Source organism: Pangasianodon hypophthalmus, chromosome 17, assembly GCF_027358585.1.
Source record: "Pangasianodon hypophthalmus isolate fPanHyp1 chromosome 17, fPanHyp1.pri, whole genome shotgun sequence".
Taxonomy (NCBI): Eukaryota; Metazoa; Chordata; class Actinopteri; order Siluriformes; family Pangasiidae; genus Pangasianodon; species Pangasianodon hypophthalmus.
The window spans coordinates 1522643-1549550 of NC_069726.1; the positions used below are offsets into that span (position 1 = coordinate 1522643).

A 26908-nucleotide genomic window follows, 5' to 3' on the forward strand; every position below is an offset into this window, starting at 1 on the left:
GGACGTGTGTCCTCCTGCTGCAGAGACACTGCGCTGCTGTGAGCTCCTGCAGCACTGAACACTCACAGACTACACACTCACACTCCCTCACTCCCTCCCTCTTATTCTCTCTCTCTCTCTCTCTCTCTCTCTCTCTCCATTTCACTTAGATTCACTATTTAATTGCATGACTAATTTCCTGTCCTTCCCTCTATCCCTTGCTCGGTATTTCTCCCTTTCTCTTCATTTCCCTCTCTCTCTCTCTCTCTCTTTTATCCTCTTCTCTTTCTCTGTCACTTTCTCTATATCCCTCCCTCTGTCTGTGTCTATCAGTCACTCTTCTCACTTTTTCTTATTTTACTCTATCCCTCGCTCTGTATTTCTCTCTTTCCCTTCATTTCACCTCTCTTACCATTTCCCTGTCTTTAACTGTCTCTCTCTTGTTCTCTTTCTCTGTCCTTTTATATATATCCTTTATAGCATATAGTGCTATCCATCTATCTATCTATCTATCTATCTATTCCTTTTTGCTCTCCTACTCGTCTGTCTCCATACTGTTCTTTCTCCCCTCTCTCTCTCTCTCTCTCTCTCTCTCTCTCTCTCAATTCAGTTCAATTACATTCAAGATTCAGTATTTCCATCTTTCCTTTCCCTGGTTCTGTCTTTGTGTCTCTCCCTTCTTCTCTTCTCTATTTCTCTCCCATCCTTTTATTACCCTCTCTCTCCCCTCTGCTCTTGTGTCACTCATTCTTTCCTCTCGGCTCACTTCTTTCTTTTTGTTCTGCTTGTCATGGTCCAGATAATCGATAATGAAATGTGTTTGATGTACACAGATGAGATCTGACAGCGCTGCTGGACGAGACGATCCACGCCCGGGGGAGGAGACAGATATAAACGTGTGGTGAGTTTTAGGAGTTTAAAAGACGAGTTATGTAGTTCTTGTACGTTGTAAACAATATAAGGGATTTGGGAATGTAAGAGAAAGGTAGATGGTATCAAGCGAGAATCATATTAATGATCTTCAAAAACGATTTTAACCAAAACTCCTGTGAACCAGAAGTCCTTCCAGAAGTCGCATGGTCTTCACCAGTTTTAAACAGAAGTTCTGTGTAAACCAGTAAAAAAAATTTTAATTCTCTCAACCAGTTTTAACCAGAGGTCCTGTTCTCAACTACTTTCCACCAGATGTCCCAGCTCTCAGCTAATTTTAATCACAGATCCATTCTCCTGATCGATTTTAACCAGAAGTCCCAGCTCTTGACCAATTTTACCTGGAACTTCCTTTTTTAATAATTTGTTCAAACAAGTTTTAACCAAAAATGCCATCTTTCAAACTATTTTAACCAGATGTCCATTTAATGGATCAGTTTTAACCCAGAAGCTCGTCTTTCTCAAACAATCTTTAACCACAAGCCTGGTGCTCTTGACCAAAGTTACCTGAAAGTCCCATCCTTCCAACCATTTATAAACCAAAGTTCCTCCTTTCAACCAATTTTAACAGGATGTCCTTTTCTCTTGACCAGTTTGAACCAGCAGCTCCTTCATCTCAGACAGTATTAATCCTGTCTTCATGGCCAGATTTGAATCAGAATTCAGAGAATGTTTCTGTAAGAGTTTGAGATGTTCTGCTGAACTGCTAGGAGCCTCACGTATAATGGCTAATAAAAAGTCTGCAACAAAAGTCTGTTCCCTTAAGTTACATATTGCTAACTTAGCTACAAGTGGTTATTGCTAACTAGCTAACTTCCTGTGAAGAACTTTCTTACCAAGTAAGAACGAACCCGCAATGTCAGGAGAATGGAGAAAGTTCCTCTAATGGTTTGAGGAACTGTTTACTTGTCTTTCATGAAAAGCAGCTTCCAGCTAACCTAAAGCTATACCACAGCTAGCTAGTTTGTGCTATCTAGCTAACTTTTTCTAGTCTCCTCCTAATAAGATAGAAAACAAAGCTTTAATGTTGCTTATATTAAATCAGCAGCTATTCCACTGTTTTACAGATTTCTGCATTTTCGTTAAGAATCAGGTGCAACACCGAAAGGAACTTTATTATAAAATGATTTTAAAAAGACAAATGAAACCCGTGGTTCTGCTTCTTGCAGGATTAGCAGCCTGACGAGTGTTTTATCTGTTATCTGTATTTGAATTGACCATCAGGCAAGTATAAGAATGCAAAGAAAGAAGAATGCATTTTAAGAAACAGCCCACAATTTTTTCTACCACAATTATTAGTTGTCTTTTTTCTTCTAGTTTTCCTATTTTATTTAATTTCATCTTATTTTATTTGATCTTGTTTCTCTAGTCTTACGACAGCTAATCTGTCCTTACAACAGATTATTTCCTTAGCAGAGAGGATTACTAATGATTGAATTATTTGAGCTTTAGGAAACAAAGAACCCTTAAGGAGTCTTTTTTAAGGAGTGTAATTTGTGATTCTTGACTTTGAGAACTCTGAGCATTGATTTGTGTCTGTGATCTGACCTCCACTCTGGCTCATGACCGTGATTATCAGATTCATCCAATTAAAGAGGCTTTGCACGTCCTGTTTATCTCCTCATTATTCCATGATCTAAATCACCGTAGCCTGGATGGAGAAGATCCTGAGCAGCAGGAGCTCGGCCTGCATCTCAGTTTGCTCTTTTCTTCTCAGCGACATGTTGTTTATCTGTTAAAGACTCTCTAAAAATCTGCGACAGATTTTCACACAGCCGCTTTCTTCTCTCGATCCCCCCCACAGAGCAAGCGCCATATTTTTATTCTGTGTAGGAGTAGGCATGAAACAAACATCGGAAAGAGAAGAGGGATGATTTTAATTAAAACCACGGCCCTAATGGTTTTTTCGAGGATGGTTACACAGAAGAGCAGAATGAGCGGCTTTAATAACGAGACTGATTATGAAATGGGTTCAGGATCATCCACAGAGCCACTGCCATTTTACACTCCTGTAAGAACATGAGAAATGTTGCAGCGTGTGTGCAGCTGTAATTAGCTGAAACCAGAGTGAACCAGAGGCGAGAGGAAAATGAAGTTTTATTAGATTGCAATCTACATCATGTGAGACAACAGGAAGATGATGAGTTGCTAAACAACACTGTTAGTTCTGAGCTTATGTAACAGCACGGCAAAATGGTAGAGCATATAGACGAGAATTTAAAAAGATAAAAAAACAGGAGATGAATCAGAGCATGTAAATGATCTATACACACGTCCTGGAGAGCAGGACATGTCAATAATCGTGAAGATGGATGCACACATACAGTATAACTATTAACCTCTGTGATAAAAACCCCACACACGACCTCTTTCACTCTAAATCAATTCATATCATCTACCAGTCATTATCAGACTATAGTGACAAATCTGTCCTTATTAATCATGACTTAGTTTAACATTTATGGAAGGAGTCTCCAGTGTCAGCGTTTTCTAACAGTCAGAGGTAAAGCTATAACTCTTCTGTCATCTTCAGGACAGAGGAGTTTACGCTGTAACATGCATAACAAGCTGCCTTTATTTTTTGTCTTATTAACTTTAAGAGAGAGAAAAAAGAGAGGCTGGTGAGGGAACGAGTGTTTATAGCTGCTGTAATGTAAGCGACAACAGAAACTAACTTGTTTCATTAAATATAAGTATAAATGGATAAAAAGTATGACTTGTCGTTCTTTAATAAATGTAAATGTTGTTAAATAGTTGTAGTATAAAAAGGAATAAAACACTTCTTGTTAGGAAAATAATCAACTTCCTGGTGCTAACAGTAACTCCGTCAGTAAAATTCCAGGTTATGCTCTGGTAGATTCACACGTCTCTGATCACAGTACAAACATTTAATCTATTTAAATAGAAGAAAATGATCATTTTCTTCAAAAAAAGCTAACACGAGATCCTCAAAGATCTCTTTCCTTCACACTCTCACAGAAAACTGAACCTAAGCAAGATTCTGCATCTGGAGGAAGCTTTGTCATTCCTCCTCTGGACGTATTTCATTTAAGCAGGCTCCTGGAAAAAGCCGGAGGTTTCCGTGAACATGACTGAAATCTATTCTTTTGAAATGTCTGTGTGGCCTTGTGAATGCTGAATCGAGATGTTTCACTGAATACTAAACACTAAAGTACGGCTTCTGGGGAATGAGCCATGTAGTCTCGTTACTATACTGATGATTAATCATGATCAAGTCCAAAAGCACAATGGAAAATTAACTTGTAAATAAAATCAGATCAGTAGACAGATGACAGTTACATGATGGACAGATGATTAGAGAAGATATTTAGCTGATAATAGAATGCACAGTATTTAAATATATAGAAATGGCTATAAATAGCACCGTCATTATTCAATATTTAAAATCTGTATGTAAAATAAAGGTAAAAGATACTTTTATATGCAGGAAAGTGTCCTTCACAACAAACTACAGTATGTGCATGTTTCTGATAAATGACTGAGAACATTAAAATACTTCAGAAATTGTATTGTTGTACATTAATGTGTGAATCCATTTAACATCACATGCTTGAAACATGCTTTATAAGTTATAAAAATGGACATTATATTACCATGTCACTCATTCAACCCTGTTATCTGAACACATTCTCCCCTCTGGAATATTTCAGAACAGGAAATTGCATCATCCGGATTTCCTGAAGATCATGAGAAGAAGAAAAGTAAGCTCTTGTCATTCTCTTTTTGTTGTTTATTTTCTAGATTTATAAGATTGTGATATTGACTGACGAGGTCACACTGCAAGTATAACCCTGTTGCACAAATTATAATTTGGGAGTTAATTATTAATTAAAAATACATTGAGGAAATCATTAGAACATCCTTAAAGTCCTCATGCCATTAGCATGGATGCTAGCTAACAACATTTTTGTTCATTTGCTAATTATGTGCTAAAAACTGAGCCATGTTACTTTCAGTACTGTTATTTATTTAAGAGGAGGATTAATGCATTTATTTATAAAATTCTATGTTGAACAATGTTCATTTTTGATTTTTAGTAGTTGCAGGGTCTAAATGGCACCACAGCTGTGGAATCACAGACATTATCTTCTTTAATGACATACAGAAATTTATCTGTAAAAATTTTTTGTAGAAAACAAATAAAAAAAAAATATTTTTGTGTACTGACACTATATTGAAGAAGGCATAAAATAAAATTAACATTTGTCACTTCAGCCCAGTTTTGGTTGCAACATGGACTTCATTTCCCATCAGCCCCATCAGGTCACATGACCTTGTCACGGTCTTGCTTAACCGCACTCATCTGTGTTGTGTTTCACGTTAATTAGCATCTCTATTTAAGTTCTGTGTTTTGGGTGTTAAGTTGCTACGTGTTTGTTGCACTGAGCCTGCTGTGTGGTTTGATGCTGCCTTTCTGCAGCGCTTGTTTCTCTTACTTGTGATCTTTATTTTGATTTTGTTTGGGAATTAAAGTCCTGCACTTGCATTCTGACAATGCAGTGAAGTGTGTAAGAGATTTGGTAGAGGATTATAGTATAGTCTCTTACAATTTGTTGAGGTACATTTCAGGTGTTCATGCATTTTAAACATTTCTGGCTTTAAATCCAATTTCAGCAAGAAAAGGAAAAAAAAATCAGGAGAAATTGTGGAAAAAAATCTAAATGTGTAGAGGCTTGGGTATTAATTGGAATTCAGATAAGCACTGTGTCTTACACCGCATCCTATACTGGAGAAGAATCTTCCGGAAATGTGCAGGGAGTTTAGTGACACTAATATGATCTGACTGCACTCACTGACTAAGTCTTTAAAACCTGCTTTAAATAGCCGTGTCCAGAGACTGTGTGTGTTTACAGATGACATTTTTGTTAGACGTCACTTTATTTAAGTGATTTATATTTAACGTATTGTTGCAAATGTCTCATGAGCTCAGGGTACGCGCACACACACACACACACCACAGTGGACTTGCACATGAATAGGTTGAATTTTTTTTAAATTTATTTTTAAAAAGAGCTCTACTTAACAGCGCTGATGAGGACACTTCCACCGCCAGCAAGTCTAGTCCTACTTCTTACTAATCTGTTTGTCTGAAATATATTTCAAACATGAAGGATGCTATAAAAGAAAAACTATTTCAGACAACTGACCTTGTTGTGACCTTGGCCCTGTTTGGATCAATTTCCAGAATCTAACGGTTTCTCTGCTGGTTCCGATGATAATTCAGTAGAAATCCTACAATCATTCAGTGACTTGCTCTTGAAGTATCGCGCTAGACGAGGGACGGGCCAAAACACAATGCCTTCACCACCTAGACATAAAAACAGAAAACAATTGTGTTGGGGCAGGATTTAATGACAAAAACTTTCTCATTTTATAAAATTTGAAAGGTGGTAGTTTAAATTTATTCCCCAGTGTTTAAAAAAGTGTATTGATGTAGCAAGGGATCAAGTACTACTCTGAAAACGTAAATTTTGGCACCTCTGTCCCATCATGCATGTTAACACGTATTCACTTATTCACAGTGCCAAACCCCGACATGCATCTGCATCACGCTGACTGCTGTTAGCAAAGTGGATTATTTTGGATTTTTTTTGTCGAACCGAGTGTAACAGTGCAACAAACAGGTTGTAATAAAAGACATGCAGAATGGTATAAAGAAGTGAGGCTGAAGCTAATTTCTTTCTGGCCCAGGCTGTAGATTCATGCTGTGACAGTCATGTCAGATGATTACACAGAGATAGACAGATCTGATCTCCATTTTGCGCTAATATTTTTCACACGTCGTCAGCAGTGAGTCAACGTCGACAAAGTGGGTTATTTACTAATTTACTATCTAATGTCACAACTAGCCGTCACTGTGTTAGACTGATAAAGACATTCTGAACGTTTTATCCGAGTTCGTCAACTTTTCTCCCAGTTGTTGCTCTTTACCTTCCTCAGAAATGTATTGTCTTGTCAGTGGAAAGCAAAATGAACATAGATGTTACGAGAACTTCCTGGTTTTCCTCACGTCTTTAATTTATATAAAATCTGCGGCTGCACTTTATCGTCTCTGTTCATGATGTCATGGTGAAGCTGAGTGTTTTCTGACTGACAGGAGGAGCTGGGGAACTCGGGACCTCAGTGTGCATGTAGATGATGGAGTCTGTCTGCAGCGTATGCAGGCTTTAATGCAGGTCTGAAAGGATTCACTGACAGGCAAATACACCAGGGATGAGTGACACCAGACAGGTGTGTTTAGTCAGGTCAGGAACAGTGTGTGTGTGTGTGTAGTGTACACTAATACTAATACTAAACAGCATCCAGCTGCTTTCCGGTGATGCTCCACGATCCCAAGCTGAAATTCCTGCTTGTGTTGAGCTTTTCTGCTTGTTTATTTGTGCGAGTGCATTCCAGTAATGCATGCTCTGTCCAAAATGGACTGAATTTGTGATGGCGAAACGTTAATGGATGTTTAATGGTGTGAGTTTATCAGAAATTGGACTCATCTGTGTGAATTGCAGTCAGAGGGATCAGAGCTGATTGTTTGAGGATTAGTTCGAGACACCCACCCCGATAAAACCTAATTATGCAGAAAGCAATCTGAGTGAAATCTCTTTTTCTGGTACTGATTGATAGTGCACTTACACACACACACACACAAACACACACTAGCAAACTGCAGAAATCAAGCACAAACCTCCTAACATATTCCTCATGATTATTTTACTGATAAGGTGAATAAACAGCCAGGAGTTTAATTTAACCTTTGATCATCTGTATACATAACAAAACTGTCCATTACAAAACTGACTTTTTTTTTCAGTGCGATCAAAGTGTCCAACTATTCCCCCAAAACTGTTGCTCACATGACACATAGCTTTTAATTTCATCATCATGGCTAATAAAGCTTTTTATGTTAAATAAGGAATAAACTAGTGTCATGCTGTTTTAGGAAAATAATCAATAACAATAAATAATCAATAACAGTTACAATGGCGTGATGAAGCGGAGTTACTGTTACCATCCTTGAGTTTATTATTAATTGTTTTATTCCTCTTTATACTACAGAAATTTGTCAATTTTCAATTTTTTTTTATCAAAGAAAGGCATGTCAGGCTTTTGTTGTGGAACATCATTTATACTTATATTTAATGAAATAAGTTAGTTCCTGTTGTCACTTACGTTATAGCAGCTATAAACAGTAATTCCCTCACCAGCCTCTTTTTTTTCTCTCTCTTGAAGTTAATAAGAAGCTTGTCATCTTACAGAGAAACCGCAAAGAAGCGTAAACTCCTCTGTCTGGAAAACTTAAAGTTACAGCTTTATCTCTGACTGTTACAAAGCACTGACACTGGAGACTCCTTCCATAAATGCTAAATAAACACCTCCTTACCTTGTCAAAATTTGTAAAAGTGAATGAGCTGTTGCTATAGAAACGATAACGTATTAGAACGAGCGTATTAATATAATCCTGTGATCTGCAGCTGCACCACTGTCAGAGCTGCTGTTACAGAGAATTAATCAACACCTTCTGGCCAGTTTGCATTGCCGATAAAGCAGCTTTATTGGTCACATTTTTCTTTTCATCTGTTTTTTTTTTAAACAAATTAACAGATAGGTCTCGTTGTCATGAGTACTAAAACAGCACACTGATTTCTCCATCTGCTCTTCTGTATGCTAAATATCTTTTACAGTAATTGCTCTCCAGATTCAGCGTGACCTTGAATACTGGTTCCGGATAATAAATTATTAAAAATTTGCTGAAGTGTTTGTTCAGATACAATGATGCCTTAATCATCTCATGCTCTGGGTGACGTCAGGTGAGAATATGCAGAGTGTTGGATTTTTTTAGCTCATCTCACTGACTCAAACTGAACTAGAAAACGTGTGTTGCTGTTTAAGTTTCATTTCCTTATAAAAATGCAGACATGTAAAATGGTGGAAAGTGATGAAATCAGCGCTTTATGGTGAAGATTACTGCTCCGCTTTATGACAGTGGAGCTCAATCATTTTTACTGCCAACTGCTTTGCTTTTATACAGAAAATTGATGACAGCATTATCGAATCAGATAGAAGAAAGATAGAAGTAAATGCTTTGGTTAAAGATGATTGTTGGGAAAGTGTGAGGACGTCGAGGTTAGCCAGCGGTTAGCTGACACGTCTATAAGACTGAGGAGTTGAACAACAGCCTCGGCCTTTTTTTCTGCAGTGAATGATGAAGGCAGTGCAGCAGGGGCTGGATTTACAGTCCATCGCACTGCAGGATGGCGTACACACACACACACACACACGCACAGGTTCTGCACTGCAGTACACAACCCTCTAATGCAGCGTTTAAGATCCTATGGGGCAAGGCATCACTCAGATACAGATGCAAGGAAATATACAACCAAATTGTATTTTCCATAACTGTTTACAAAAATATCAATTATTAGTCCACAATAGTGTGTGAATTTGTTTGAAAGCTGTGCGATAGCTTACCACTTAGTACAACAATCAGACACGATGTGTTTAGTTGACATTGACTCAAAGCTGTTTTCATATAAATACAATCTTATATCTTCTATCCTCTCATAAAGTTGAGCATTGCTTGCTAGCTAACTGACTAACCTGGTATTGCAAACAAATATAACTACAGGCATAGCCTAAGGGTGTAACACAATGACCCTTTCTGTTTCTGTATTAAACTCAAGGTGGGCATAGCCTAATCTGGAAGGTGTTTTTAAAAAACCCATCAGTAGCCCTATGACTGGAAAACAGTGGACAGATATGCAAACTGTAGAAACATCAGCAGTGTCACATTCTGGCTCTGATAATTCCTCAACCTCAGCTACATCACATACACAGGACAGTTTTTTTTAAAAAATCCTGTTCGGCATATTTTACCAGGCAGTTACTAAGGACTGCTATTTATTTATAATAAATAAAAGGGAGTGGTTGATGAGGTGACAGTTTTGGGTCAGGATGGTCTCTACTGTGCAGACTGTGGCTACAATTTTCACAATATGGCGACTCCCAATTCGACCAAATGGCACCATGTTAATGAATGTGGACTTGAAAGTAAAAACCTCCTATCCAATCCTTTTTTTTTTTTTTGGTGTCTTGCAGGATCCCAGTCTTGATACACACCCCTAGATGCCTTGCCAAACCTTTCTGCCAAGCTTTAAAAAAAAAAAAAAAAAAAAAAAGATAGTGCACATCCTATTCATTTCTGTATTTGTATTCCTTTGGAGCACATTATCTGTCCAAATAATATGTTCATATTCGGTTAAATGTCAGATTTCTGCTGCTGTTTGAATGATGTTTGTTATATATATGGTCTTAGATCAGACACATATCCAATGCATGGTCATGTGACCACAAATGAATAAATGCACCACTCGTCGTCCTCATCATGTATTTGCATTACATCATCATTTACAAAGTAACATCGGTCAAAGCTGAGCAAACAGTAAAAGCTTGCACGCACATGGCCTTTCTACTGCAAATGCTGATCGACTCACAAATATGACTTTTTCTCGTTACTGTTTGTGATGTTATGAAGTTATTGATTGCTAAAATGTGACACCTGGATTGAGTCTGTTCACAAATTCACATGAAAATAATGCTTGTAATGTGAGCGACAACGACACGCACACACACACACACACACACACACACACACACACACACACACTGATCCAGCTCCCAAGACACCACGCTATAAGCCTGGCAGCTTCCTCTCCATCTGCAGTCTGTTTCAGCACTCCAGCAGCTCTTCTGGTATAAAATATTGAAGGCAGCTCTTCCTTCCCCTGTAAATTTAGTAAATTTTTTACCCACAATCCTACACAGGTCCCATGCAGGTCCTGTCCTTTAAGAAATGATTTAGTATTTATGATTTAGTATAGTAGTTTAGTAATTTTTTTAATGTATTTGTTTATTTATTAGATGCTTTTATTAAATTTAATATACACACATCTATAAGAATCTACAGTGAATTACTGTAATTGAGCAAACAGTCGAGCCGTGCGGTCCATGTGGGTTTCCTCTGGGTTCTCTGGTTTCCTCCCAAAAACTTGCCAGTCACCATCCAGGGTGTATTCCTCGGATAGAGTCCTGATACACTCCGACCCTGACCAGGATAAAGTGCTTCCTGAATGAAGATGAGTGAAAAGAGAACGGAAATAGCAGATTGAAAGGGTCTGGTTTTAGTGCAGAAAGCAGTGATGAGTTCCAGGGTTCAGGGAGATAAAAATAGAAATCCGTCTGTCACTCTTTCTGGATCACATTCACTTAAAAAAAGGAAAAAAAAAAACACTGGAACATTTGTCTATAAACTTTCAACTGTGCAGAGATTATTCTTATTCTTATAACATGGAATCATTTTACAGTGTGAATCGAGTTTTAAAAGTACATTAATAAAAACAGAAGATAGATAAACACCTTGTCTGTGTGTGTGTGTGTGTGTGTGTGTGTGTGTGTGTGAAATCATTTGCCAGCCTTATTTTAATTTCAGTGCGTATGTATGTGTGTAGTATGAATGTGTTTACTTAACGCATTTACTGTAAATATGATTTATAGTGATATGTGAAAATAATCACATGATGAACGAGCGCTCATTCCTCGTACACTACAAGTGCTTCAAGTTCATCTCCATGATCATTTAATATGTAACCATTCATTATTAACACGTGTAAAAGTCCTTGCTCTGCGTATTTTTGGTAAGGAGTTGCACTGCTGATGCTGACGCTTCAGTGAAATTAGAGTGAAAGGTGAAAAATCATTCCTAGCTAAATGATTAAATATGAAGCTAGCACAGATAGCATGATGAAGTGTGGGTTTAGTGTGAGGAGGTGAAGGCAGCTGGATGTTCACACAGAATTTTAATTAAAGTTTTTCCAAGTTTTCAAAGTCAAAGAACAGACAATGTGCAGAGATTATGATCAGAACATAATGTATTCAAAACAAATCTTATGTTACAGAGAGAAAAGACCAAGTCATAATTTAATGATAGTTTCCTGCACAATGTTCCCAGTTAAACAACAACAGCAACAACAAAACTCATTAAAGACACATTTTTGCTTTCGAAACTTTATCCGAAGATGGTTTAAATCCCAGAAGCCGGATCATACTCGCTTTCTCTCCGCTGTAATGACATTCATTTAAAAGGATTGTTATTACACCACAGATTTCCAGTGTGAATAAATCACACGAGTGAAGCTTTGCATCGGCTTTTCGTGTTGATCAGCAACATGACCACACTGATGTCTAAAGGGGTGGAGCTTCATTCTGAAGATCCACAATGAAAGAAGAAAGATTCACAAAAGAAAAGATGTCCTAATTATATTAAAGTCCTGGAAGAAATTAGACGTAGTAACAGTTCAGTCTTGTTTTATTCGTCCAGAGCCTGATTGAGAGTGCTGGGATGAGCAACAGGACAGTCCGTATGATTACAGCAGCAGCTCTTCAGGTTGAGGTGAGATCTTGGGTGTAAACTGTTTTCCTGGGAATTTTTCGGGGGTCCATGTGAAACTCCAGCGTTGGAAAATGATGTACATTGCAATCAGAAGGTAACGCAGAAATGAGGGCATTTTTATATCTGTATAGTGTAGTTTATCTCTCGGCTAATTTGCGGCTAATTTGCATATTTACATCACGCTCTTTACACGCATCAGTGTTGCAGTATACTGTACATCATGCATGTACACGTGTGTTCCTATTGACTCTAATTGCTAAAGTCGCTGACACGTGCGCTCTGCAGCCATTAAACTGTGTAATAATCGTTTATTGAGTTCCTCTTATAGGCTCAGTGTAATTGAAAAACCAAAGAAAAAATCTTCTGCTATGTTGAGAATGAGTGAGTGTGAAGAGAGAGAGAGAGATGGATAGATTGAGGGAGAGAAACTAAATATGATTGCTATCTTTCTCTTTCTCTGTCTCTCTCTTCCTCTCTAGTGTCTTATGTTCCTCTTTTGCTTGTCTTTCTTTCCCTTTATTTTCTACTCTTACTATTCTCTCTTTCTTCGCATCCTGTTCTCCTTGTGTTTCCCATTCTCTCTCTGTTTCTCTCTGTCTATTTCTCTCTGTCTTATTTGCATATAGACTCTCTCTCTTTTCTACTTTTCCTTTCTACTTTCCTCTCTTTCCGCTTGCTCAATCTTTCTCTTTCCCTTTATTTTCCTTACCATTTTTTCTGTCTTTATCTTTCTACATCTCTCTTTCTCTGTCTTTGTCTCTCTCCCTCTTTTCTTCTTTTTGAGGGATGAGTGTAGTGGTGTGTGGAAAACTGAGCCAGAGGTGAAAGGAGATAAAAATACAAATAAAGCCCTAAAGCCTCTGAATGCAGAGGGAAGCAGTGAGACAATAAACAAGAGAGGAAGAAGAACGACAGTCAGGCTTGAGAGGATGGAGGAAGAAAAGCAATTTAGCTGTGAACCAGCTCAGCAAAAAAAGGGATATTGTTTTGCTGCCTCTCTCGAGGGCTCTCTCTCTCTCTCTCTCTCTCTCTCTCTCTCTCTCTCTCTCCCTCTCCACAGCTGGCTTCATCTCAGAAATTGACTTATTAAATTTTATTTCTAAAACTTCTCCTCCTAGATAATTTATATTTCCATATCTCCCTTCATCTTCAATATAATCCCTCCCTCCTCCTTTACTCCCCCAGGATCTCTGTGAGCATGAAGCAGTGGAAGATCAGCGGTTAAGGCTTGGAAGGTTGTGACTTTAAGTCCTGGTTCTGTCACGCTGTCACCGCTTGACCCTTAACCCTCGACTCAGCACAATTACAATTCCCTTCGGATAAAAGCGTTTGCCAAATGAGAAAATGGAAACGTCTCTTCAGCAAGAACTCTGTCTCAGGTTGTCAGACTTCCCTTCCTTTTTTTTTTTCCAGCTCCATGATCTCCTCAGATGGCTACTGGCTATTTTCCTGATTATCCTGAATGAAGAATAAAATCTATTATTATTGATTAATTGCTGTAATAGACTGTCTAAAGCAGTTCTTCTGGACAACAGACTGTATACTGACCAAAAAAAAGTGGCATTTAAAAAAAATGACATTCCAAAGAGAGCTAATGAGCCAATGATTATTCATTTTTATATTAAATAATGATTTTTCCATGTAAATCTTAAACTGATGGAATTGCCTTTTATATATAAAATTCAATTTAGAGACCTGATGCAGATTTGTATAAATATTTAAAACAATATACATTCTTATATAATAAATTAAATAATAAAATCTATAAAATAAAATACGTAAGTAAAACTAAATATATATATAAAAAAACTTATATAATAAAAATAAAAAATTTTGTATCTTTATTTAAACATATTATCTACATTATAGATCAAAACTTTGAAAGCATCGAAAATAATAGTGAAATAATATGAAATAATATTTAGATTAATGCACAGTAAAGGCTGCTGACGCCAGAACTTTTCTCTGGTTCAGTACCAAACAGTTGTAAGGGTTTTACTGCCTGCTTAAAATCAGTGAAACCCAAACGAATGGTGATGGGGGCGGGGCTAGCTACTGATTATTCACTGATTATTACTTAAGAAAATGAATTGTACATGAGTTAAAAAGAAGTAAAGTAAAGTAAAAGTCAGTGCACAGGCCATAAGCCACAGCTCTTAGTTCATTGGCTTCATTATTATAAATGAAACAGAATCCTGGTGTGGTTAAGAGATGAAAATAATGATTATGCAAGGGAAAAAAGATTTTTGTTGGGATTTTCTTCTTCTTCTTCTACTACACTAGCAATCTTTCAGTGTTAATCCACTACATCACAGGTCCTGGAGATCTCTCTGTCCTGCACGGTTTAGTGTTTTTCCTTCTCTAACACACCTGATTCAACTCAAGAGGCTGTTTATTAGCTGATTAATTGGATCAAGTGTGTTAGATCAGGAAAAACACTAATATGTATAGAACACGGGTTCTCTAGGACCAGGGCTGGGAAGCTGTTCTCTATATTATATATCTTTTAAAACATAATTAGAGTATAATTGTACTCTATCATAATATGTTAGAACTGTTGATAGTCTGTATGATCTAAACACGAGCTGTTGTTTTGTAGATTGAATAAAACCAAAGGTAATAACTGTGAATTTAGGGTTCCTTGTTTATGTCACCATCTGCTGGTTCATGGCTTCATTGCAGTAGTTGAATAAAAGAAATAATCCTGGTGTGGTTAAGAGATGAAAATAATGATTATGTGGGAAAAAGAGTTATTTTTTCATGGGGTGTTCTAATTTAAATATTAGCACTTTTTGCTGCAACAGATATACCTTATATATTTAAAAACAATCCCTTTAGCAATCTTTCATTTTTAATACTCTACATAATGGTACTCCACCTAATATTCTAGCACTGTTGGTAGTCTCTATGATCTAAAAATGATCTTCTGTTTGAATTAAAATACCTAGTTGCTTTAAATTTAATTTCTACTTACACAGTCATATAATTTATATGTTATAAATTATACTTCACCTAACATTCTAGCCCTGTTATTAGCCTATATGCTGTAAAATGATCTGTTTTGTCAATTAAGTAACCTGGTTGCGTTAAATTTAGTTTAATAAAGTCTATTGAAAGTTAACAAACCAAAATTTACTAAATGTGAATTTGTTCCTGGTTTAAGTTTATGTGAAATTCTGTGTGAACATCCATCTGCTGGCTGAATGACTTCATTGCAGTTCATTGTAGTGATATTTTTTATTGGGAAAAAAAAAAAGATTATACAGGGAAAAATTAATTTTTTTTGTGGGATTTTACATTTAAACGTTATTATAAATATCTAAATGCCCAGTTTTTACTACTCTACATAATACGATTTTAAAGCATTATTAAAATATCATGTATTAAAAGAGTATTATGTACATAATACATAATATAATATACTCCACTTACTATTCTAGCAATCAATATTCTGTTGACTGGCAGTTCGATCTATAAATGAGATTAAAGCAAAAACTTTGCTGTAAAATTTCATTTTAAAAGCCACAGTCCGGTTTGAGTTTTTGGCGCCATCTGCTGGCTGCTTCTCCTCATTGCAGTAATTTCATAAAAACAACAGAATGCGGGCGTGGCTAACTTCTGTTTATTTGACGGTTGAAAACAGTGACAATGCAGGAAAAAGATTTTGATGGGATTTTCATATTTAAATACAAGTATTTTAAGGCTACAGTTTCTTAGTATTTTTTTCACCTTTAAGAAAAGGCACTGTTGATCTCTTGTATGATCTCAAATGATCTGCTGTTTGTATTTAAAAAACCTTAAAAAGCCTTAAATGTAGTTGAAAAAGTTTACTGTAAGTCACATCACAAAGTGAATTTGAAATAGGGATTATTATAAAGATTAACTGGGATAACTGTGTTGTTTTCTGCTGACCTGTCTCCTGACCCTCCCTTTCATTTTCTGCTAAAAGCAGCGCTGAGAAACGAAATGAAAACGAAAGTGTGAGTTGCGTGAGAGAGCAGAACTTCCTCCTTCTGCGCGATAAACACAGTCAGTGCTGGACTTCAGGAGGGTGAACATGGAGGAATATCCTTATCCACTACTCGTGGAGGGAGATTGGTCAGCTATAAACGCTAAGACCCTCAACAGCAAAGTCAACATTTATTTCCAGAGCAAAAAGAAATCTCGGGGAGGAGACTGCGCAGTCAGATGGACCGAGGGGAGCTGCACAGTCTTCTTCAAATCAGAAGAAAGTGAGTTAACCTACAGGGTAGAATAAATACCAACAGTGTTATTAAACCACCTCCACACAAACACATCTGATTACTGAGAATGGTGAGAAATGTGAAAACCAAAAACCAGGTAAAAAAAATGAAGAGCTGTAGGTGTTAATTCTTCACTGTAGGAATGATTTCTGGATGATTTTTTGCTGTAGACAGTTAAACACAGTGAGAATGCAGTCATCCAGAGCCAGAAACATAAGCAGTTACAATAATAGCAGATCCAAGAATATTACTTTCCTTTCTGATTGTGTATCTGCTTGTGTCTCAGTCCGGGATCAAGTTCTGGCTAAGGCTGATCATGAAATACTCATCGAGAAGCAGGTGGTGAAGCTAAAGGTGTCCAACCCGGATTCAGGGAGTCACACAGAAAAAAAATCACAAGAATCAGTAAGTGGACATTTTGGTTTATTAGGTGCTTTTTAAACGGAGTGTGTCAGACAGCATTCATTTCTTTGGAATAGTCTAGTTTCTAAACTAGACTATGTCTCCTGTATGCTACGTATGCTGATTCATTGCAAGAGCAAAAATAGATCCACCTCCTCCAGGCAGTAGGGTGTGGAGTGACAGGAGCGCTCAGAAAGTGGATTTTGTACTTCTAAACCTGTTTACAACAAGGTTGTAAAATGACCTGGAACTTATCTGGGTTACTAAATACTCTTATGGTTTTGATAGGCTAAAACAGGAAGTGATGTGTCAGCTGGAACTCTACAACCAGGTGAGGAAGTGTTTGCACTTTGATTAGATTCTTGCACATTAATAAAGAATATAAAGAAATCTGTCTGCTTTTGGAACAACTGTATGCAAATATGCAAATGTCCTCCTCCTTTACATAGCTCACCTCCTACAGTAGTGTACGTATGTATGTATATATGTGTATATATATATATATATATATATATATATATATATATATATATATATATATATATATATGTGTACATACTGTAGGAGTATAAGGAGTATGTTATAACAACAGTTATGATTTTATTGCTGTTCATTTCCAGCTGCGAGGACAGTCTGCAGTGTACAGGTGGATAATGTACCTGCTGATGCCATCACCAACAAGCAACATCTGGAGCTGTACTTTGGGAAGTGGGGTGGATCTATAGAGAAAATCATCACAAATCCAGAGGAGAAAACCATTATTATTACATTCTGCTCACAAGATGGTATGAAACAAGTTTTTCCCAAAGCCATTTAGTCACCCCATAAGTGCTGCTGTAGGGAGTCAGTATTGTGGTTGTGATGCTTAAGCCATTTGAGATGAATCTGAGAAAACACGATTGTGCCATGCTGTTGTAGGAAAATAATCGACAGCAAGGTGGTGTAATCAAGCAGAGTTACTGTTGCCATCCCAATATGGATTATTTTCCCATAACAGCACATCCTGAGACAATTTGGTGCTGTTAGATTCAGTGCTATGATTCAAGTGTTGTATCATGTGCATTTACGTGAATTTACCTTAACATTTTAGCTGCAAAGAGAATTTTGGAGAAGGCAGATCACGTTTTATCCGGTCAGCCAGTCACCGTGCGCCCATACCGTAAGTCCTGGATCTTTCACAGAAAAGTAGAAGAACTCTATTAATTTTGTGTCATGTAAGGAAGGAAACATCTTGTTTTCTGTATTTTGGCTTCCAGTTGGGCTTGATGTGAGTCAGACTGAAGCCAGTGAGCGTTTGGAAGAGTGGACTAGTGCTGTGGTCCTGGAGAATGTGCCGGAAAACATTACCCAAGAGCACCTCACGCTTTTAGTGGACAGTATCGGCGGTCATTCTGAAGATGAATATTCCTTAGAGTTAATTCCAGAATCAAACACTGCTATTGTGACCTTTAATGACCCCAGGGGTATGTCATTAACTTGCAACATGAAATAATGTCAGCTTTTAGTACAAAAGAACTGAGCAGACTGAACTTAAGGATAATTTTGTTTTCTTTCTACAGCTGTAGAGAAGTTTCTTACAGAATGCAAGACTAAACGAAAGTTCCAGGATTATGGTCTCAAGGCCCGGCGTCTGGAGAAAAGTAGAAGTGTTAAGGTGGAAAACCTGCCTGCTCAGTGCGCTGAGGAATTTCTAGAACTTTACTTTGAAAAGCATGTAGGAGCAGTGGAAAGAATCAAGGCAATAGCAGATGAGCAAGCCGCTATTGTCACTTTTCATGATCAGCAGGGTAAATCATTTGCCTTTTCATTGTACACATTTATTTGTGGACTTGTCACAATTAACATTTTGACCTACACTCACCAGCCACTTTATTAGGAACACGTGTACACCAGCACATTCATACAGAGCCAATCAAGTGGCAGCAGTGCAATGCAACAAATCATGCAGATACAGGTTAAGAGCTTCAGATCATGACCACATAAAACATCAGTATATGTTGGGAGATTGTATTTTCAAATAACAATGATGTCACTGCCGTCCCTGGTCTGGAACCAAGCGAGCAAAATGGGAGTGAAACTGGACAGTTGACAATTGGTCTTCAACTGTCTAGTTTTGGTGAGCCTGTGCCCTCTTTTGCCTCAGATTCCTGTTCTCGGCTGAAAGGATGTGATCTTCTGCTGTTGTAACCTGTCTACCTCAAGGTTCAACATGCTGTGCATTCTGAGATGCTTTTCTGTTTACCAGTGTTGTAAAGAGTGGTTATTTGACTTACTGTAGCCTTGCTGTACTGTAGCCTTACCGTAGACTAGCTTGAACCAGTCTAGTCATTTTACTCTGATGGCTCTCATCAGCAAGACATTTCAGCCTGCAGAACAGCAGCTCACTGGATTTGTTTTTGGTTTTTAGCACCATTCAGTGTAAACTGAGACTGTTGTGTGCGGAAATCCCAGGAGAGCAGCAGTTTCTGAAATACTCAAAGCAGCCTGTCTGGCACCAACAACCATGCCACAGGCAAAGTCACATTTTCCCCAATTGTGATGTTTGATGTAAAAATTAACTGAAGCTCTTGACCTGTGTCTGCATGATTTGATGCATTACACTTATGCCACCTGATTGGCTGATTGGATATTTGCACGAATGTTTGGGGTACAGTGGCCAGTGAGTGTATTTTGGTCTCTTATGTTGATACATACTAAGTAACCACACTTAGTTACATATTTCAAATACCCAAAATGCATTATATTTGTATTGAGTATGCCAAAAATCTGTTTCATCATTCTTTTTTAGCTGTCCAGAAACTCCTGGGAAAAGAACACTTTATTCGCAACACCCCGATTGATATATACCCATATTACCCTTCTTTGGGTTCCGCCTTGTATGGCAAAGACAGACCAACATGGACACTGCCAAAACCATTTACATATAAGATCCATCCTGCTATCAAAGTATTCCTCCAGAAGAAGGGACAAATCTCCTCCATCTGTAAAGAGATGAGCTCACACTTCTGCCAAGTGAACATGGACAAAGATGAAGTACTGTTCAGTCCTGTTCCTGCTTTGCTGAGACAAAAGTGTATAACCAAAAAGCACATAGACAGCTGGAAGCAAGACACCATAGATGGTTTCCAAAACATCCTCTCAAGCTTTGCTGTTTTTGAGTATGCGGTGATCCCTGCAGTATGGACTGCAGTAGAGAAAGACATCCGGTCAGTTGTAAAAGATAAAGCTGTCCTGGAGGTGGATTTGTCAACAGGATGGCTGAGTCTGGCAGGAATGGCTAAAGATATTAACTTATTGAAACCGATATTGGAGAACTTTTTAAAGGAAGCATCAAGTCAGATGGAAAGGGACATGAAAAAGACCTCTGAGGGCATTATGATGTCCCATGCCATATTCTTCTTACTTCAGCAGGTGGGACTGCAACACAGCGCTTCAGCCAAATACCCACAGCTGGAAATGACATACAAAAAAGACACCAATCAGTTAAGGTTAACTGGGCTTCCTTTGGAAGTTATTGACATCAAGAATTTGATCTTGGAGACACAATTGAGCTTGAAAGAGAAGATCCTGAAAATGGACCCTTCATTACTGGAGTTCTTGAGATCAGTGGACTCTGAGGAAATGTCAGGAGATCTTTTCACATCCAAGGGAATTAGTGCGGTCTACAGATTTGAAAATGGGAACATTGTTTTGACTGCAAATACAGACAAAGTGCTGACTGAGGCTGAGAAGAGGCTTGAAATGATGCTGACTTTACAGAGCCTTTCTGTAGAAGACCTAGATGTGCTTGAAAAGCCAGAATGGCAAGATCTCACTAATCAGCTATATGACACATACAACTTATCCAGGAAAAAAACTGTGCTCATAAAATCCTCAAAGAACAGGGACACAGTTGTAGTCTGTGGCTTTCAGGAACCGGTTAAAGAGGTTAGTAAGAGCTTGGAGCAATTTATTGATACACACTCAAGGATAGAAGAGACCATTCGTGTCAAGTCTTATGCTGTGGTGAAATTCATCAGAGAGAAGATGCCCCAGGTTTGGCAGAAATTTCTAAAGGGTGATGAACTGAAAATAGATTTTGACTCAAAAAGGCCATTGATTCGAGTGTCCGGAGAGCGTATTCATGTTCAGCCTGCGCTAAATTCTTTTCAGAAAATCGCAAGAAATCTCCTCACTGACAGGTTTACAATTAAAAAGGCAGGAGCCAAAAAGTATTTCCAGGAACAGGGTAGCATGGTCTTGATGATGATAAAGCAACAAAGATTTGTGGTTGTGCTTGAGGATGCTTCTTTGGAAGAAGAGGATGAGGAGAGTTACAGTGAGGAGAGTTATGATGAAGGTAGAGTGGAAGATTTTGGACAGCTTTCCTGTGAGGTTCAGACTCTTGGTGGGATTGTCATCAAAGTTATAAAGGCTGATATCTGCAAATTTAAAGTAGATGCTGTGGTCAATGCTGCCAACGAGGACTTGCAGCACATTGGTGGTTTAGCTTTAGCACTTCTGAATGCTGCAGGTCCATCTTTACAAAAAAGCAGTGATCAATATGTAGCTAAACATGGGAAACTTCTACCTGGGAATGCTATTATTACAGAAGCAGGCCTCCTGCCATGCAAATATGTAGTGCATGCTGTAGGACCCCGATATTACAATACTGACAAGTTTACGGCTGTGAAGAAACTGAGACAAGCTGTGAGGGAAAGTCTGAACCAAGCTGTGTTTAAGAGGTGCTCCTCCATTGCAGTCCCTGCCATCAGCTCTGGGATATTCGGCTTTCCCCTTGACCTCTGCACTGAGACGATCGCTGAGGAACTGCATGCGTACACTGAAGACCAAAACCGCCAAGGTGGCATGAACACACTGAAAGAGATCCACTTGGTGGACAATAATCCCAAGACTGTCAATGCCATGGCTCAGGCTGTTAAAAAGGAGTTTGCAGAATTCAACCCCAGAATGACATTCCCAAAGCAAATGGGCCGTGGCCGTGGTCATCATGGTCATAATTATCGCGGTCGTGGTAACCGAGGTCAGGGATATCGTGGACAAGGTGCTGGTAGACATCGAGGCATTGGGGCAAGGGGTAATGATTCACAAGTGTACAGGGCAAAAGATCCTGAGGATTTTGAGCCTCAAAGACTGCCAGACTCAAACCCACATTTTAGAACCCAATTTGAGGACATGGACAGGTCAGGGTCAGGGTCAGAGTTTCTTGAAGCTCAATCCACAAAAGAAGGACTGAAAATCTTGCTAAGGAAAGGGAATATCCAGGATGCACGTGTAAGTAACCATTCACAGCTGAAATAATACCTAATTAACATTATTATTTTTTCACTTTAAAAATTCAATGCAAGGTATGAGTGTGTCTTCCAGAGAAGGATTTCAACATTTATCTTTGGTATTTATCTTACAGTCTGATGTAATTGTCAACACCATCTCAGAAGACCTGGATCTCAGTAAAGGTGCCGTGTCCAAAGCACTACTCAGTGCTGCTGGTCCTCAACTCCAGGCTGAAGCTTATTCTCTGAATACACTTGGCAATTCCAGTCTTAATTATGGAGACATAGTGGCCACTAATGGCTATAACTTAAATTGTAAAAGGGTCTTCCATACTGTTTGTCCATTTTGGAATGGAGGGGGTAGATCAGAAGATGAGGTGAGTGCAGACTTTGTAGATACTTAGCACATTCTACATATCCATATAATTATATTTTCATTGCAATATATAGTATAGCACTGTGTTGGATGACTCAATTGGATTTGTATTTTTTTTCTAATAGATTCTCAAAAGCATCATTCAAAACTGCCTGAAAAGAGCTGAGAACCAGAAAATGGCTTCAATTTCTTTTCCAGCCATCGGCACAGGGAATCTAAGCTTTCCCAGAGATCTTGTCTCCAGAATTTTGCTAAGTGAGATTCATGCCTTTTGTGTCAGAGTTTCTCCTCAGTACCTTAAAGAGGTGACTGTGATTGTGCATCCATCAGACAGAGAGACTGTCCAGGTACTGGAAAAAGTTGGTCACCCTTTTGTGATTTGGCTACTCCATGTGTGGCTTATAATAATTACATTTTTGTCTTATTAGTGCTTTGTAAAAAGCTTCAGAGGTGAATGGCAGGGTACCACCATGAAAGGAGCACATGCTTTTCAGCAATCACCAGCTAAAAAACCACCTCCAGTTAGATCACCCCAGTCTGCTGGTGAGCGTCTCTCACACTGCTATTCATCATGTTTAATTATCAAGCTTACTGTGGGATCTGTATTGTACTTTACAGAGTCATCAGTGATTAAGTATTTGTTTGAATTAAGGAATTAAAAATATACTATTACTAACAGTGATTATAATTATGTATAATATAATCAGTGATTATAATTATGTTTCAGCAGGTTTCTTTGGAGCGGTTTCTACTCCTAGCCTTGGAGTGCACAAAATGCGGATAGGGCCTCTGACCCTGGAGGTGTCATCAGGTGACCTCACGAAAGAGAGATGTGATGCAATCATTAATTCCTCCAATCAGTCATTCTCTCTGAAATCAGGTAAACTCATATTGTAAACTTATACTATATTGTGATATGATAAAAATTACAAGACATTGTGACTCCACAACCTCACATCCTAAAGTTTATTTCTATTAAACCACAACAATATGTCAGTTTTTTATCTGTTTATAGTTACATTTAATGTTGTGGAATGTCAGCGAAGCAAGTTAGTCCTTGTTATTGCTTCAATTATAGCAGCTAAAAATGGAATTTTGTGTAACATGGTGATTTAATCTATATTTATCCAGGAGTTTCCAAGGCCATTTTAGACGCTGCTGGGTTAGCAGTGGAAAGGGAATGTGCACAGCGTGGTGAGGAACCCTTTAGTTTTCCATAATATATTATATTTTCTGGACTAATTTTACATTATGAATCCTTGGGAGCTTGGTTGATGTTGTGTAATTTTTTTTTTTTAAAGTGGCATCACAATCTCCTCAAGCAGAGACAATCGTGACTTCAGGAGGACAACTGCCATGCAGCAACATTATTCACATTATAGGTCGAAACAATCCTGCACATATCAAGGATGCTGTTTACTCTGTATTAAAGCTCTGCGAAGTCCACAAGTTCTCCTCTGTTGCCTTTCCAGCACTTGGCACAGGTAAAGCCTGACACAGTCATCATATTTAAGCTTGGTTTCTTTTTGTAAGAACTGCTACTAGGTGCTCTTCGTTATTATTTCTCAGTCGTTTCTCTGTCTTGGTGTCTAAATGATTAGGTCAAGGTGGGGTCCATCCTGCTAGAGTTGCAGATGCCATGATTGAAGCCGTGATTGACTTTGTGAAGAAGAAGAAAAGTATGAATTTGCAAAGTGTAAAGTTCTTGATATTCCAGACGTCCATGGTGTCTGATTTCCATCAGAGCATGCTGAAGAGGCAGCAAGAAAGTGTGGACGAGGGTGGTGTAATGAGCTGGATAAAAGGTACGTGGATGAATCCAGTGGATAAAAACTAAACTCTGGAAAATTTTGAAAACTATACCTGTAAAACTGATCTACTTTTTCTGCTCTTTACTTTACTAAACCAAACATGGATCATGTTTTGGGGAAAAATTAGATAAATTTGATGCCGTGACCAACTTCTTCACTGGTACTGGCTATGTAGAAGCATCTGCAAATGAAGAATTCACTTTGGTGGGCGAGGAGTTCGAGCCTGTTGTGTTTCAGCTGTGTGGAGAGCGTGAGGAAGACCTGAGCGAGGCGAAAAACCTGATCACCAGCTTCATTGTGAGGGAGCACATAAGCTCAAAAATCGAGGACTCGGCCATCAGCTGTTTCAGCCAGGAGGAGGCTGACGTGCTGAGCAAACTGCAGAGGGAGCTCACAGTCAGCATCCACCTCTCAAAGAGTGGCCCTGAGCCGGCGTTCACCGTGGAGGGCCTGACACGAGACGTAGTAAAGGCTGAGAACCAAATCCGTGACATGATACGTAAAGTGGAGAAGAACCAGACACGCCAACGTGAGGCCTTTGCGCTCAGCAGCCAAGTAGAGTGGCAGTATCAGGACCGCAGTAACAAATTTGTTCCTTTTGATATTTTGACTAATTATGACCTGGAGCAGGCTTATAGATTAAAACAGTCTCGTTTAATGATCAACATTAATAATGAGCCGTATGAGGCCAATATAGCCTATGCGATGGCTATGGGAAAATATGGACAGATTGAATTGAAGAGGACTGATCTGAAACGTAAGACATGATTCCTGAAATTGTCATAATACAAACTACTAGATATAGTAATTTCAGTTTGTATATTGCTGTAAGTTAATTTCATTTGAAGGAATTGTTTCATTATTTTAACTTGATCTTGTTTTCAAACTGATTGTTGATTTGTACTAATTAGTTTGCCTTTTTTTTTTTTTTTTTTTTTTTTTTTTTTTTTTTAAAGAGCAAACCTCTGTCTCTCTGCCCAGTCACTGGAAGGACATGAAGGGAAAGTTCGTTTTGCGGGTTGAAATTCAACAAGGCAGTCAGGAATATGTTGATGTGGAGACGAAGTTCAGGAAAACAGGACTGACATCAAATATCCTCAAAGTAAGTGATTTTAAAGAAAAGGTGACTCCATAAATTAGACATGTGTTGTGTATTGTTTTAGTACATACATATCAACCTGCTAATCATGCATGTCCACAGATTGAAAGAGTTCAGAATGAGACTCTTTGGAAGAACTACATGAACCAGAAGGCGTACCTGGAAAGAAAGAACAAGCACACAAACAATGAAAAGTTGCTTTTCCATGGCACTGGCCCTGATAATATTGATAAGATCAACGATCGAGGTTTCAATCGCAGCTATGCTGGGATGCATGGTAGGAGCGAGGAACTAGAATTGAGCTCCATGAAAATAAGTTGTAAAGTCAATAAGTAAACTCAGTAAGATAGCATTTAAGAGAATTTAACAGTGAATTTAGAAAAGGATTTTCACTGTTAATTGTGATAAACTTTATTTATTAAATAACTTTATTTTATATTGCACATTTCATTTCCAATGAAGTTTCCAAGTTCTATACCAAAATATTCTATGCTTTTTTGAAATGTAGTTATCTTATTTTGTCCTGTCTTTAGGGACCATGTATGGGAATGGTGTGTATTTTGCGGTTGACCCAAGCTACTCTGCCCAAGGCTACGCCAAGCCTGATCAGCAAGGTCACAAGCGCATGTATTTGGCTCGAGTGTTGGTTGGTGACTTCACCACGGGGAAATCTGGACTTCTTGCTCCTCCAGCCAAAAACTCCACCAGCATGGAGCTGTATGACAGCGTCACTGATAACCAACAATCTATGTTTGTGATATTTCATGATGTTCAGGCCTATCCTGAATACCTAATCACTTTCCAGTAGAAGCTAGGTTTACACTGATGTTATCTCATTTCTTTATGACCTGTTCGTTTCCTGCAGTTTTTCCACTGTGGGACTCAAAAAAGTTGCCATATAGAAAATATACAAAATACCTATAATGTAGGATTTGGAAAATGAAGCTCTTGATTCTGTTGAATACTTTGCATTTTTTTAAAAATATGGAACACTTCTGTAATATAATGTGATCACATATTTACAATTTTCTTAATGTGGAAGCATAATAAAGAATGTCTGCTGCTTTAATGTTCATTATGCTGCTTAGTTACACTTTATCGATGACTATTTACAAATATAAGTAGATGCTTAAGTAAGGGAGCAGATAGAGCCAGACAGTAAGAGGTTGAGGTTCTGTCACTGAGTGGTCACGTTGATTATGTGTGAAATTGTTTGTTAAAAATGGTGTGACTGTTGGGATCAGTCCATTTTACAGAATATATCTAGACACGTCTTAACACCTACTTTCTCTATATAAGACCAGCAAGACCCAAATAAACACTTACAACACAA

General features: G+C 38.2%; 1 protein-coding gene and 1 long non-coding RNA gene across 3 annotated transcripts; both read left to right on the top strand.

The window, feature by feature from the left end:
• The first annotated feature begins 572 nt into the window (after positions 1 to 572).
• LOC113524197 (uncharacterized) lies at positions 573 to 13832 on the top strand. The gene is made up of 4 exons (XR_003402517.3): positions 573 to 880; positions 4581 to 4631; positions 12299 to 12370; positions 13556 to 13832. It is a non-coding gene; the product is annotated as an uncharacterized LOC113524197 (long non-coding RNA).
• A 2275-nt stretch (positions 13833 to 16107) lies between these two features.
• On the top strand, positions 16108 to 26908 carry LOC113524165 (protein mono-ADP-ribosyltransferase PARP14-like). 2 transcript variants are annotated; one of them, XM_053241508.1, is made up of 19 exons: positions 16108 to 16602; positions 16901 to 17019; positions 17305 to 17347; positions 17637 to 17801; positions 18107 to 18175; positions 18273 to 18479; positions 18576 to 18803; positions 19805 to 22290; positions 22424 to 22666; positions 22791 to 23012; positions 23094 to 23208; positions 23396 to 23545; positions 23797 to 23859; positions 23967 to 24149; positions 24267 to 24470; positions 24604 to 25233; positions 25433 to 25578; positions 25678 to 25852; positions 26109 to 26908. In XM_053241508.1, the coding sequence occupies exons 1-19, from the start codon at positions 16428 to 16430 to the stop codon at positions 26381 to 26383; spliced, it is 5898 nt and encodes a 1965-aa protein (XP_053097483.1). In that variant the 5' UTR covers positions 16108 to 16427; the 3' UTR covers positions 26384 to 26908. The 2 variants fall into 2 exon arrangements, with proteins under 2 accessions (XP_053097483.1, XP_034168322.2); XM_034312431.2 differs by having other exon boundaries at positions 16109 to 16602; positions 23393 to 23545.

Coding starts and splice junctions, on each gene's coding strand:
- LOC113524165 (XM_034312431.2), top strand. CDS start 16,428: ATGGAGGAATATCCTTATCCACTACTCGTGGAGGGAGATTGGTCAGCT. Junction 22,667..22,790: donor GGGGTAGATCAGAAGATGAG/GTGAGTGCAGAC, acceptor TTTTTCTAATAG/ATTCTCAAAAGCATCATTCA. Junction 25,234..25,432: donor GAAGAGGACTGATCTGAAAC/GTAAGACATGAT, acceptor TTTTTTTTAAAG/AGCAAACCTCTGTCTCTCTG.